Genomic DNA, 15,549 nt, shown 5'->3' on the forward strand with positions numbered 1-15,549 from the left:
TGTGGTTGGCAGTACCCAGCAATTGCCACCTGCTGTTGATGCCACTACACAACAGCAGCCAAAGCGGAAGCGTAAGCGGCCGCTGACTACAGGAGAGGAAAATCAGCTGGCAATGATAGGAGAACAGCGCCTCCTGCCACAAGGCTTGGAGGAGTATAGGAGGCAAGAGCTTGTGCTTCGCGAGCGCCAAGTGAATGCCGAAGAGGAGCTTGTTGATGTAATGAAGGAATATTTGAAGAAAAAATAAAATGTGGAAAAGTCAGTTTGTGTTATTGTTATGTACATGCTACCATTGATCCACATGCTGCATGAAGGACTCAAGGCAGTTTTTTTTTGCTGCAATGCTGGCAGCTCGGCAAGGTGTATAGCAGACAGCACTCGTCACGTCTATTCTCCTTACAACTGCTGGTGATGAAAATGATGCACGAGTGCTGTCGGAACATTAGCCCCATTGTCAGCTTCCATTTCTGTCGTGTGAGCAGGCTGCTCGAAAGCTGTGTCGTGTCGAGTAACTTCATCCAACCATTGTTGTTGTAGTCGGGCACCGAAATGCTCACAGATGTTGTTTAGTGTTCAGCAGGCTCTGATGATCATGGTAGCATGCCTTATGTTGCACTCCATTCTTTTCTTAGTGTAGCGAAATCGAGCTTTCACCCTCCCTAAAGCATTTTCTACAATCCTTCTTGTCTTCGACAGGTGATAGTTGAAGATTTTACTTTCTTCCCGCAAAGGTCCACTATGCGGGAAGGGCTTGATGAGATTCCTCGTCAGGGGAAAGGCTGGTCGCAAAGGATTATTGGGGGCACGGCTGTGCCATTTATGACTATCACTGGAGACTTAAACAGTGCTCCCTCGACAGTTTTAGCCAGCTCAGATTGAGCGCAGACGTGGGCGTCGTGACATCGTCCTGGGCTGCCCGCTGACACATACCGAAACCGGTATTTATGGTCCACAAGGGCCAGAAGGATGATGCTGTACCTGCATGCACAAAAAACAAAACAAACGTAAGTATGCACAGTGCTGATGATGCATAAGGTTACTAAGTTGATAGATTTAGTTAGAATTTAAGAGCAGCAGACTGGAGGGAGCCCAACGCTGTAAAGGGTCGTGTACTTCTAAAGTAAAAAGTGCTTGAGGACAGTGCAGATGTTTTTCCCATCACTGTGGATGTGCTAGTGACATGGGAGTAGTGACAGCTTTCTGCCGTGTTGATAATGGCTATTATTTTGCTAGAGTTTACACTGCAATATTTCTTTATTTATTGGAAATACAGAAACATGGAAAGAATGCTGCAACAGTGTAAGTAGCCATGAGGTTATAATTATGACACTTATTCTAACGTATGACGTATTCTAAAAACGTGTTAAACATTACTGTTACATCTACTACGAAGTGTACAACGTGAGCAGGCTTGTCTTGGGCTGTGGTCGGCGGAGAAAAGGACGTCAAAATTTAATACATGTGGAAGCATTCACAGGCAATATTTGCACTCAAGCGCTGCCTCATGGCTACACGAATGGAAAAAGCACAAGTACAGACTAACAGTGTAACTGTGACAAAATTCCACGTTATTTGCTCAGCAGCAAACAGCTCCAGCGTTCCAGACAGTGTGCTCACCTATGCACTGAGAGAAAATCAAGAGAAAAAGACTTGCCAGCCCTTATAGTTCCTGTAGTCCACTGCATTCAGTTGTGGTGGGGAAACCGGGAAATGGCAGCCATCCAGTGTCCCCAAAGCTTGCGGGAATTCTGTCCCTGAGTAAAACTCGCGAATGTGCTCATCCATTTCATTCGATGCTATCATTCGGATCCATTCCAATTCTAGCACATCTACCACAGTCTCTGCAAACTCCCTATAAATAGTGCTCACAGTCGACCGCCCAACACCAAAGACTATTGCGACCACCCGCTCTTCGGCAGCTGAGCACAGTTTGAAGAGGCCGATACCGACTCGTTTTTGAACACTAATGGCGTCCCGCATATTCGTGTCCTCACGCTGCATCGTCGGCCGGCACCGGTCCACAAGGTACCGGAAGGTTGCAGGTCCAACGCGGAATGCCTGCCGAAAATGCTCCTCTCCTAGGTTCGGCAGCGTATACCTTCAAACCACCGCTCGTTACGGGGATAGATGCACCTTCTGCGGTGCACAGTTCGCTGTGGGAACACGACGGCGCCACAAAGGGAGATGTTTGCTATGAGCTGCTCCTCGAGCGCGTCAGCGTGCGCCTTTGCAGCATCCGCCGCCGCGCGCAAAGATGCCACAGCGGCAATTCTCAAAGCAATTTCAAACTTCTCTTCCACCTCCCGGTTCTCGTCGCTCGTGGTTGTGGCTGTAACACGCACTTGATCGAACACAATCGATTACAACTTCTATGAAAATCGCACCAGCAAAGTATGTCTCGCACGCGGAACCAGGCGGAGCGACGAGTACGCGTCCAAGTGGTCCAAATGGAAAGGAAAACAGAAAATCTTTTGTCACTACACGTTCGCTTGAAACCCTCAGAATATTTCTTTATTAATGAGGTGGTTACTTTTCCTAACCTAAACAAGGGTAGTCTTGTTCGCTTATCACTTTTAGCTGAAATATATCGTCTACTTCAATATTGGTAGCTGTTACTAGCGCCATTCCAAGCGCAGCGGTTGATAGCTGTTGTGATTGCCGCTCGACAGATGGCGCTCACAAAAAAATGCTTGAATTATCATCATCATCGTCATCTATCTCCTTTGCATTTGCCGTGTAGCTGCGCCGCTTCTCATTTTTAGTTTTACTCCTTTAATGCAATAAACCTCCTTTACAGTAAAGACCTTGGAGAAGTGTCTTGTGACTGGGGTATAAGTGTCACTCTTCTCCACGGACACTTAGGCAGTGCCGTAGCAGAAGAAAGGTATGCAGATTGAAAGAGAAAAAATGATGAAGCAGCGGAGGTCTCCAGAATAATTTCGGCCACCTAGAGACCTTTAATATGCAATGTCATTGCACAGCATGTGGATACCTTGGCGTTTTTCCTCCATTGAAACGAGGCGGCCGCGTTCGAGTTCAAACCCGGGTACAGTTAAGTGCTGAGCGTCTTAACCACTGAACCACCCTGGTGGGTGGTCTCGCTCGTTAAAAGCAGGTTTCAAGTATGGTTAAACCTGCGCCATTTTTTCTCCTCTGTGCTCGAGCATCACCGCCGCCTCATTGCGCGAGTCCGTTTGAAGCGAGTTCGCGCTTACTGGTTATTCCTTCGTGGGGCGGAGCTCCGTTGCTGCCGGTCGATAGAAATGTAGAACATGAGCCCACGTCACAGGATACCCGATGTCAGGGAGTAATGGGTCCATTAACTCCCACATCCGTCAGGTGGCGGCTCACTGACGCCACCAACGGCGCGACTTTCCCCATAATGAGACCTTTAAAGCTATCGCCCAATAAAAGGCGCGCGCCTTTTTTTTTCTGGAAATCTTGCAGCTCTTCACCGCAATGACAGATGCACAACTTGGGGATGCAATAACAATATTATTTTTATTTCTATTTTACTACAGTGGTACGTTTTTCTGTCAACAGTTTAGTGTAACTGGTGTGGTGCTGTCGCCTGGCCATTTCTTGTGTGCTTGCGATGCTCGCTCCGACGAAAATGCTTGAGAGACGCTAGAAGGGCAGTGCTCTATCGTCTGCTCTCCCGCTCCTCCGTGTGTATATGACTGCTGCTGGACGGTCGACAAGCCACTGTTGGTATACACATTTTTGGTCCGCTGCCTGATCTGTCGTTAGCATCCCGCTTTTAACAGAACGACCCGAGAAAGTGTCATAGCCGCGACGGCATTGGGCCCGTTACCATTACATTCCTTTTAGTAGACAGTGGCTGCATGGTGCAGCTTCAGTGGAAGCTGTGGCTTTACCTGTCCGCCCACATGCGACCAAAAACTTTCCTAAATGAATTTCGAAGAAGCGCCCTCCCGACCACGCACTCCAATACCAAGCAGTGGGGAGGTTGCCGTCAACTGTAACTAGGAAACGGCCTCGATTTGAAAAGCAGTTATGCCCTGTTTGCGCCGATATGATACGGCGTGCACTTTACGACGTGAGCAGATAATAGCCGCGAGGAAGAGGACGGCGGCAAGAGATAACCACTGCGTGGCCTTCTTACAGCAATCGCTTATTGCTAGCAGTAATTTGTGGCCCTGCGAGAAAGGCGTTCCGGGCCTGTGGAGTTAGCAGTTGGCCATTTGAAGCGGGCCTGCACAGTCACGCAGATCCCTACTACGGAGCCGCGCCTCGAAGCTATGAAGGTCCGAATCGAAGATGGCATCGTCTATTCGCCTTACCCTGACGTCGAAATGTCGAACTGCTCTTTTTATGAGGCAGTCAAGAAGACTGCCCTCACGAATCCGGATAAGCTGGTTCTGGTGAGTACATGATGTGAAAATGCTCTGGACGCACATTTGAGAGCCGGCATTGTATTATTACTACGTGCACGAGATACTGTACACGCAAGTAATGCGTATACAAAGCAATTATTAGTTACTCAAGAACTAATGTCAAGCCGTCTTGATGCCAATCGAGTTCTTTTAATGACAGGGACGTCATGACATGCAGCTGTGATAGTACGTACAGGTAAAGCGCGCAAAAATGATTGCTGTTAAAGTTACTGATGCCTCTCTATTTAGGTATAATACAAATGAGGAATAAATAATTAAAAGATCATGTTAATTGCAGGCCAACACAAGTACAGCGTACGATAAGTAACGTCGTTCCATGTAGGAATGTTTCTCCCGTTTTTCGCCCGAAGCTGGGAGGATACAAACACCAATAATCGCCTCAATTCACAGCTACCACACTGCATAGTCAATGCTCATTCTTTCGTGCTTAGCGTGAATCACTGCGCTCACGCGACGACCGTGGAAATTGTTCTGAACCGATTACTTACGCGCAGGGCTTTTCACTGTCTTTCGAAACTGGCACTAACTTCAGGAGGTGAAGCTTTGAAGGAAATGAAAGATGAATTGTTAAATTGAAGTCTTCTACTGATTTGGGCTTGGCTCATTAAAACAAAGTAGCTGATCGGTTTTTCTTGCTGGAAATAATTTCGTACACAATCGGAGCTACGTATTCAAGAAAATCCAAACGTTTCACTTGTGCCGACAATGCCCGAGGTGTGCGCATAGTTGCAATTGTTGCACATCTGTAACTAAGAAATAAATGTCTAGCGCGTTACATGCATGAATGTTGGTCGCACATTCTTTGCAATCTCGAGCCGACTGTGCCCATTATTACAGCCTCTTGGTTTTCATAGCTCTAATTTCTCTTATTTTTCGAGAGAACAAACCAACTACAATATACGGAACGGTCCATTGGCTGCAGCTTCCATGCTATGTTACCTCTTTTTCTTTTTGCCAAAGAAACACCTGGGCTTCAGGGCGCAACCATAATTAGCGCTTTAAAGCTATTTTTAGCCACATAAGATGATTTAACGGGGACCGAAATCTTAGTGCGGGAGCGTTCAAGCACGTGCTTCCATCCAAACACTGCGATTAACCGGGAGCTGGGATACTCAGCAGCGATTATTGAGCACTCGCTCTTTTTTACATGATAACCAGTCTTTCGGCTGATTTTTGCTCTCTTCTCCTTCGAGTTTTCTTCATGCGCTTACGATAGGCCAAATGTTCGATAATCGAGACGGCACTATATCTTTCTTCGAATCTACCTTTGCTCTTGCTGCAGGAACATAAAATGAATTTGGTTTTGTAAGAGCCTCAGTGGTGTGCTCGTAAGGGCCTGCCAGGTTTCTAATAAGTTTCCCGGAGGAAGCGAAAAATCCCACCCACACCACACAGTAAGAAGGGCGCATTCTTCAAGCACGCCTCTTATCGATGAGGCCCGCTCTAGATATCAACTGAACGCGGAAAGTTACAGTTACTATAGGTGGAAGAAAATGGGGATTTAATCTCGAAAACATCAACCGTATTTTAAAAACATATCCGTGTACATGAATGTATAGAGATATCTTTTCAAAATATGGTTTATTTCTTCGAAATGAAAGTACAATTTTTATACACGGCGGTATAAAGTGGTATGTGCAGCGGCAATCTTCTACAGCATTTGGCTATCACGTTCGGCTTAGCTCGATTTTCGAAGTAGCCAAAATTAGGGTTTTCGCGCGCAGTCCAATGGGAACGTTACTTACATGGGTCGGTTTAGGGGGCGCGCTCTTTAGAATGCACACTGCGGTTGTGTTGCGATACTGGTGGGCGCCGTTCATGCGGTTCCTGGCAGGAGCGCTTTCGTCGGGTAGAGAAGGGCAGAAGGAGTTATAGTACTCATTATTCATCAATGAATTCGGCAATGCCCAAGAAAGCGTGTCTTGTATACTTGCTTGCGTGAGAAAGATTGAAATGACTCTAAAAACGGCGCAAAAGAGGCACGAACAAGGAAGCCAACTGAAAAGAACGTGAACTTTTCTGCTGCTGCCTGTCTCTGTCCTTTTTGCACCGTTCTTAGGATCGATTAAGCCAAAGCCAGTTCTGCTTGAAAGGAAGAATTCGACGTTTCCTCGTTTTTTGTTCGTGTGACTGAGCGAAAAACATATTTTCCAAAATAATTTTTGGAACGTAACTTTTCAGAATGCAGCTTACAGAATATCTAAGCAATCATAAATAACAATGCGTATGATAAGGCTCACCTTTTTGTAATTTGTGTTTCATAGAAATATGATGAGGCTTTATTTTGCTAAGAATGACGCGCAGTTGCGGTCCATCGTTCGTTGTAGGCTGGCAATGATTGTTATTTGTGCCTTCATCGAACGCGCAGCCTTTGGAATACCGCATTAAGAAGGCGGGTCACTCGCAACTCGAACCTATTTTATTATTTCACATACTTTTAGGTACTGACTCAGTCTGAAGGAAAGGAATTCAAAGCGTAAGAGAATGTGCAACATGCATGAAAATTGTATGCAGCTTGAATATCACTGTAATACCTCAGATCTTTCGGTTTAGATTAACAAGCAATAAATTATAAAATAGGTCAAACATGCTGCGGGCCAAATTGACGCAATTAAGATTGTAATGGCAATAACCCCGATTATATTGTGTTGTACAATAGGTAAGAATAATTGTATCTAAGGTTCTGGAATGGTATGAACAAACTAGCAAAAATAGGATCAAGAACGTACAGAAACTGCGTAATCCCTACTGCTATAAATATTACAACCATTTGGAAGTCGCAAACTCGTGAGGTATACAGCATGACTAAGTACAAAGTGCATGGATTACGTCCGGGTCACCAGTTTGTTTCAGTCAAGATAGTCAGCGAACAAAAGCCGTTTATTGCTGAACGTACAGTGCTCTTATAGCCGAAGGGGGCGTGGCAAACAAGGCGCTTATCTTAGTCTAGAAAAGCACAACAAATGGTAGCGCCAGACATATTGCACGAGCGTCATTACTGATATACAATTGGTAGGCATATGAGCCAGGATGAGATCGGCACGATAAAAGCGATGGCTAATTTATTGACTGGAACGCTGTGATGACTAGATCCAGAAAAGACTAAACCACGCAAGCCTTTGCGCGAGGCGGTGGCTCAAGCTGGTTTCACTTCATTGTCGTTGTCGGCTGTGGTTGGTGCCACTCGTGCTGCGTGTATGTATTATATTGCTACACACTCTCCTGCCTTTTTGCTGATTCACTCCAAACAATAGTGATCAATGGGATCATGCGATGACCTCCAATCCCGGTAATAAATTATCCACCTGCATTTAGGAGAAATCCCTATCACCTTTCTTGAAAGCGCAAGGATAATTAAGAAAACGAATAAATCAGTACTAGAGTACCGCGGCCGATTACATGGTGACCAGTGTTTTTTCTTCCTGAATGAGGACTCTGCATATGCTTTTTACACAGATTGATGACTCCACCGCCCTCACCATGAGAGAATTCCATACTCGATTGAGATGCTACGCGGCGGCCTTCCAACAGCGCGGGTTACTACCTGGCGACCGCGTCTGCGTCCACATTGGCAACAGCGTCGAGAACTTTGTCGCCATGTGGGGCTGTGTCGTAGCCGGGGCAAGCATCGTCCTTGCAAAGCCTTCCCTCACCGCACGTGCGTTTCGGCCGTCTTTCTTTACTTTGATTTCAAAGCTTGTCATATAGAATATTACGCACTTCATGTATTTAGCAGGTAGTTGTGCGAGCTGTTGTCATTCAGGGCCGTGAGTACGCAATTACTGTTGAACAATTACTAATGCGGGTCTAGATCCATTATTACGAAAAATGATGCGGCTCTAGATAAAGGACATAAACACGGCAAGATGTTCACAGATGGTTTGGGGTGGTTTTGACGTCCCGAAGCTATTTAGGCTATTATATCCGTAGCGGACTAGTGTCAGTTCTTTAGCGTGCACTGACATCGCATAGCACACGGCCGTCTTGCTTTTCCCTTCCAGCGAAAAACGGCTACTGCGGCCGAGATTCGATCCCGCATCCTTGTGCATACAGCAGTCGAGCGTCCTAGCCACTGCACCACCATGGCGGGGCAGAGACGCACAAATGAGGCACACGTGAACACCCAATGCTATTGTTATGGAGCCTACTGGGAGCAGTCCAATGCCTTTTAATGTTTCGTTTACCGATCGATATACCGAAAGCAGCATTACCTGCAGCTTTCGGGCTGGTTTGAGAAACCACATTTTTTGTAGAACCTGTTTGCTAAGACCAAAGCGACTTCGTAGTCTTTTCTGCCCTCAGTGACCAATATCCGCCGACGTCCTGCCTTTCAGCTTGCCTGCAGGTGCGCGCTCGCCACTGCTCCAGCTCCCAAGCTATGCGCCACTTGTGTATTTTAAGGTGGAACCATTTCTTGGCTTATATAAAAGTTATAAGTTGCGTCATAAGAGGGGGTCACCGAAGCGTGTCACCAGAGTACGTCCTCATTAGTTGGCGCTCAAAAAAAAAAAAAAAAATAGTGCCCACGCCAGCTAGGGATCGGACCACGCCTCGCCGAGCGTGGCAAGTCTACGCCGAGAATTTTATTTATAGCACTCTAAATATATAATATTTACACAGCAAACCTCAGCCGTGTTCGGCTGATGTAATATGACTAAACTTATTTCCATATATTTAATGTTTCATTGTCAGGTGCCGGATTCACAAGTTTGATAACTTCACAATACCTTTCAATGGCTTCCTTACAGCATTCTTCACTGATCGTGCATCAAGATCTGCGTGACGTACCATCATCCTACTTCTCCATGTGCTATGCACGCCCAGCGCCATTACAAGCTCATAAGGAATACCATCCTCGTTTTCAATTGGGAAATAAATAGCTGATGCCACGAGGATTAAGAGGAAAACATTTCTTGAAAGTACTTTGGAGGACAATTATTTCGGCAACCTCTCAGCCTTTGCTTTCAATAAATCCATCTATGTCCCAGAAGAAAACTGACAGCGAACGGGTCCGTAATTCTTTTGTAGCGCAAAAACGCTACAGGATGTTCTGGAAAAATATAAAAACATAAAAAGAAAAAAAAATCAGAAACAAAATAAAAACCTAAAAATACGCAAAAACTAAAATTTAAGAACAAGAAAAATAAAACAACGACGATGAAAAGTAAAAAATATAAAATAATTTTGGTTTTGTTTGTGGAGCTTAACGTCTCGAAGCGACTCAGGCTACGAGAGATGCCCTATTGGATGGCTCTGGAAGTTTCGACCGCCTGGGGTTCTTTAACGAGCACTGATAACACACAGCAGAAGGACGCTTTGCTTTTCGCCTCGATCGAAAAGCGGCCGCTGCGTCCTGGATTCGATCCCGCATTCTTGGGCAAGCAGTCGAGATCCCAAACGCCCCTTTTTTGAAGGCGAAAGCCTGTGTTGGCTCGTGGCCAAAATCTCGCGCGCCCGAGGTCTGGTCGCGAGATTCCGCGAGACGTGTTTGCCTTGTCTAGCTCTATTGCCATTTTAATGACAATGTAGGGGGCGCGACGACGAGGTGCGCTGCGCTGTACTACCACTTCCACACTTGGAAAGGACGCATGCCAAGGCGCGCAACGCGACAGACGAGGCGGTGCACCGTCCAATTTCATATTTTCATGAGTACTGAGCAGACGCATGCCAAAAAAAAAAAAAATATCGGAATGGAATCTACACTGCACAAATGCGAAAGCCTAGCGTCGCTGGTGCACACGGTGCATCACGTCTGCTCTCATTATCATTATCAAGCAAATTGCATCGTCTTATTAATGACAACGTCATCATTGTCATTATCGCTAACTGCAGTGTCAATGTCATCACTATACTATCATCCTCATGGTAGACAAGAATAATTATGATGTGCGTTTAACGATCCCGGGTTAAGTAAGGGTTTCAGCCTGGCGCATCCAGGCTGAAAAATTGGGAAGGTGTACAAAACTGCACTAGGCTGAACAACCCAGTTAGGCATTATTTAATGCCAGCAACCACACCGCAATCAATGAGTTGAATCATCATCATCATCATCATCATAATCATCCTGACTATACCCACTACAGGGCGAAGGCCTCTCCCATATTTCTCCAATTAACCCGGTTCTGTGCTAGCTGAATCCACTTGACCCCTGCGAACTTCTTAACCTCATCCGCCCACCTGACTTTCTGCCGCCCCCTGCTACGCTTTCTTTCCCTTGGAATCCAGTTTGTTACCCTAAGCGACCGTCGGTTATCCTCTCTTCGCACTACGATGCCCATTTCTTCTTCTTAGTTTCCGCTAGAATGTCGGTAACTTGAGTTATTTCTCTGACCCACACTGCACGTTTTCTACCTCTTAATGTTACCCCTACCATTTTTCGTTCCATAGCCATCTGCGTTGTCCTCAACTTAAATAGAACCCTCTTGAATAGCCTCCACGTTTCAGCCCCATAGGTGAGTACAGGTAAGATGAAACTTTTGGATACTTTCCTCTTGAGCGATACCGGTAAGCTGCTAGTCACAATCTGCAAGTGCTTGCAAAATGCGCTCCATCCCAATCTTATTCTTGTTATTTCCTTTTCATGGTCCGGATCTGCGGTTACTACCTGTCCTAAGTAGACATATTCGCCTACTACTTCCAGTGCTTCACTACCTAACGTAAACTGCTGTTCCTTCCCGAGGCTGTTGATCATTACCTTAGTCTTCTGCATATTTATTTTCCAGCCCGCCTTTCTACTTTTCCTGTCTAGGTCATCAATCATTGTTTGCAGTTCATCCCCCGAGTTGCTTAGCAAGGCAACGTCATCAGCAAATCGCAGATTACTGAGGTATTCTCCATCTACCGTTATCCCTAACTGCTGCCATTCTAAGTCTCTGAATACTTACTCTAAACAAGCTGTGAATAGTGCTGGGGAGATTGTGTCTCCTTGCCTAACACCCTTCTTTATGAGAATTTTGTTTCTCTCTTTATGAAGAACTATGGTTGCTGTGCAGCCACTATGTATATCTTTCAGCACTTTCACGTACGACTCGTCTACCCCCTGATTTCGCAATGCCTGCATCACCGCCGAGGTTTCTACTGATTCAAATGCTTTTTCGTAATCAATGAATGCTATGTATAAGGGCTGGTTATATTCCGAGCATTTTTATATCACCTGGTTGATGGTATGAATATGATCGGTAGTAGAGTACCGTTTCCGAAAACCTGCTTGATCTTTTGATGGATATGATCGATAGTAGAGTACCGTTTCCGAAACCCTGCTTGATCCTTTGCTTGATTGCAGTCTAAGGTTGTCCTGATTCTATTAGCGATTACCTTAGTAAATACCTTATACGTAACAGACAGTAAGCTGTTTGGTCTGTAATCTTTAAGGTCCTTAGCGTCCCCTTTCTTATGAGTGAGGATAATGTTTGTATTCTTCCATGGTTCCGGTGTCGTCGATGACACCAGGCACTGCGTATACAGGGTGGCCAGTTTCTCTAGCACTATATCCCCCCCCCCCCCCCCCCCGTCCTTCAACAAATCTTTAGTTATCTGACCCTCTCCAGCTGCTTTCCCCTTATTCATAGTTTTAATGCTTTCTTGACCTCGTCCTTCGTCACTAGTGGAACGTCTGACTGTTTCACCCTACCGCGAATCTCAATACGGTCCTCACTACTTTGGCTACTGTAGAGATCTGTATAGAACTCCTCGGCTATTTTGATTACCTTATCTATGTTCGTGATGACGTTGCCCGCCTTGTTCCTTAGCGCATACATCTGGTTTTTGCCTATGCCTAATTTCTTCTTTACCGCTTTAAGGCTTCCCCCGTTTTTTACAGCATGCTCAATTTTCTCCATGTTTATACTTCCTTATATCGGCCACCTTGCGCTTATTGATTAGCTTTGATATCTCGGCCAAGCTTTCATACACTGGCGTTTCTTAATCAAATCTTTCGTCTGCTTAGACAGCTTACCGGTATTCTCTTTAACTATCCTACCGCCTACTTCTCCAGCGCACTCAGTAATGATATCTCTGAAATTATTGCTCACTGCTTCTAGGGTATGATGTCGCCATCCTCGGTTAGAGCTGAATATCTATTCTGTAGCGAGATCCTGAACTCTCCTGCTCTCCCCCTCACCGCTAATTCGTTGATGGGTTTCTTTCTTACTAATCTGCTGCGTTCCTTCTTCAGATTTAGGCTAAATCGGGAGCTCACCATCTGTGGTCACTGAATCGCACTTTCCCGATTACCTGCACATCTTGTACAATGGCGGGGGTTGAACACCGTATGAAGTCAATTTCATTGTTAGTCTCCCCGATAGGACTTTTCCATGTCCATTTCCGGTCCTTCCTTTTACGCTCTGCAAACTGAACTAGTAACTTCCCCCTGCTATTCCTAGAGCCAATGCCATAATCACCCATGCTGCCTGGTCTCCAGCCTGCTGTTTCCATATTTTGGCATTGAAGTCGCCCATTAGTACAGTATACTGTGTCTTTATATTTCGCTCTGCCGATTCTACATCTTCGTAGAAGGTTTCAACTGCCTTTTCATCATAACTACATGTAGGTGCATAGGCCTGTACAACCTTCAGTTTATACTGCTTATTAAGCCTAATTACGATGCTGCCACCCTCTCATTAATACTATATAATTCATCTATATTACGCGCTATATACTTATTGACAAGGAAACCTACTCCTAGTTCTCGCCTCTCCGGTAAACCTCGATAACACAGTACATGCCCATCCTTTAGTACAGTATATGCCTCGTTCGGCCTCCTAGCCCCTCTAAGCTTTACACATCCCATTTCATATTCTCTAGTTCCTCTAACAGCACTGCTAAACTAGCTTCACTAGCTAGGGTTCTAGCGTTAAACGTTGCCAGGGTCAGTTTCCAATGGCGGCCTGTCTAGCGGAGCCAGGAATTCCTAGCACCCCTTGCTGAGTCACAGGTCTGACTGCCGCCGTGGGCAGTTGTTCGCAGCCGCTGGTGACTGAGGGCCGCGGTTTTAGGGAACTAATCATGAGAGGTTGCGGCTAATTACTGCACTAGGGTTGCCAAATCCTGCTCTGGTGAGGGAGTGCGTTGCCGGAGGTGTTCGCCGCCATCAGGTCGCACCCCAAATCTGTTTATGCAATTCCATCGACACGCGGATTTTTTTATTCAAACACGGGGGAGAATTGCGCGGCACCGGGATTTGAACCCCGGTCCTCTTGCATGCGAGGCGGATGTTCTACCGCTACGCCACCGCTGCACCCAACGAGTTTAATGGGTGCGTCTCAATGACCGTGGCAATACTGGGCACGTTTCACGCTGGTTTCCTCCTGCGGCACATCGCGGTATAGAGGGCCACTATTCCGATTGAACGTTGTACGCAGTACACTGTTCGAAGTTATTACGAGTAATCAGGGGTCACGATAGTCTAGGAAAATTGCGGCAATTTATATATTCAAAGTGTGGCAGCATAGCATTGCAGAGGCAGCAGCTACTTCTTAAATTAAGCCGGCACTGAATCAGGCATGAGTGTATCATCTTTACAGATCTTGGCTCTTTATGAAGGAAGCGTTCTGTTCTTCACACATATGCGCAAGGATATCCTTTCGAGAGCTATCTCTTGGTCTCATTAAAAAGGTTTCTAATTAGCGGCGTCAATAGACGAAAGAGAAAAGTTGCCGGAGGAACCATACCTACCGATTTTAATGGGAGGAATGAAGCGATATGCGACGTATGAATGGAGCCACAAGAGTGGAACTGTGCATTTTTGTCTTTGCTTTCGATCTGACGATTAGCGTTGGTACCTGATCTATGTGCGCCGGCCCCCATTAGGAAGTGGCTTTGTGCCGTTTCGGGATAGGAGTATTCGGTGCACGCTGCAAACCATTTTCATTACCGAGGCTCAGAGTTCCGGTGAATCTTATAAATATATTAAAATTTTGAACCATATTGCCACCGTCAAACAGCCAGAGCAGCCAGTGTAGGTTAGAAGGTGAGTTTATTCACGGTGACGCGACACTGGGACGTGGCAAGGCTGGCTGGAGCTGGAGAGAGGAAGACGAAGAACGCCGCGGTCACTAGCGTGGGTAAGGCCAGCTAAAACGTAGGTAATCCAGTCCGGCCGCACGATGGCGCCACAAGAGTGATTAGGAATGCGGCAATATGAAGAAACTAAATGAAAGACCAGGCATTTTGGTGGGCATAATTTCTATTTTGCTGCTCTGTATACCAAGGACAGCGGATAAAGTAAAACAAGGAAAAAGAACAATTAGGAGGGCGCTTAAGCTACTTATTAAGCGTAGAAGTGGTAGCCCATTTAACACTGCTTTTGCAGTCCGCAGATTTTTAGCATAAAGAGAATAGCATCGAGTTAGTTTGACAAAGCGTTAAACTTCTTTTGTTGTTTTGATTTTGAAGGAAGGAAGGCACAGTATCTATCTCATTTCTCCATGGATACCTATGCTTATCTATGAACGGCATTCACTTCGAAGTACACATGTCGTTTCGAATCCTTAGACACACGGGGTCTAAATGAGAAGTAAAATGGTATGAAATCACCCTGAACGCTTCACAAAGAACGGCTGCGTCACAGGTACTAATTGACGTGCGCATTTTTTATGAAACATTTTCTCCAATTCTGGATTACGCCGATGTGTTTTTGACCGAACTAACTGTATACACTGTTGCGTAAGAGGTCAATGCGTGGCGTCACCGGTGCGCCGTGGCCAATAAAAGAAAAGAAAAATTGAGCACATCGATATTTGCGCTTCTATTTTTGCGAGGGCGACAAGAAAGTAAGTCCTCTCAATTTCTTATTGGTGACTGTTTATTGAAAAAAAAGGTATCAAATTACCCTACATATATCCCGGACGTGAGAATGTTTTGATGTGATCTCCCCACACGCGTGCAGGTTTGCGCCAGTACGCGATAAAGAAAACCTGCTTCCAATGTACCAGAAAGTTTTCTTCTGGTGTATAGCCGATATATTTGTAGAAATAATTGCATTCTTGTCCGGAAGTCCCGTTCTTGGAACACATTTTTCAATGGTGCAGATTGGTTAAAATGGGACGGTATCAGAAGGAGCACCGGTGATGTAAAGTAAAGAGGCATGCGGCTATTATCTATTTTTTTGCTGAACTGGCATGATGGCGGGTAT

General features: G+C 45.7%; 1 protein-coding gene and 1 pseudogene across 1 annotated transcript in view; one reads left to right on the forward strand and one right to left on the reverse strand.

Annotated features, from left to right (window-relative positions):
* Positions 1-396: 396 nt before the first annotated feature.
* LOC146184678 (uncharacterized) lies at positions 397-2,016 on the reverse strand (annotated as a pseudogene).
* Positions 2,017-4,032: 2,016 nt separating this feature from the next.
* Positions 4,033-15,549, forward strand: part of LOC146184679 (uncharacterized) — a 34,911-nt gene continuing 23,394 nt past the window's right edge. Inside the window, exons 1-2 of the mRNA XM_084609453.1 lie at positions 4,033-4,385; positions 7,875-8,076. Of these exons, the coding sequence (XP_084465579.1) occupies positions 4,263-4,385; positions 7,875-8,076 (325 nt within the window). The 5' untranslated portion in view covers positions 4,033-4,262. The remainder of the gene's footprint in view (positions 4,386-7,874; positions 8,077-15,549) is intronic.

The sequence above is a fragment of the Amblyomma maculatum genome, chromosome 7 (assembly GCF_055883805.1).
Source record: "Amblyomma maculatum isolate TAMU_Amacu chromosome 7, ASM5588380v1, whole genome shotgun sequence".
NCBI classification, from domain to species: Eukaryota; Metazoa; Arthropoda; class Arachnida; order Ixodida; family Ixodidae; genus Amblyomma; species Amblyomma maculatum.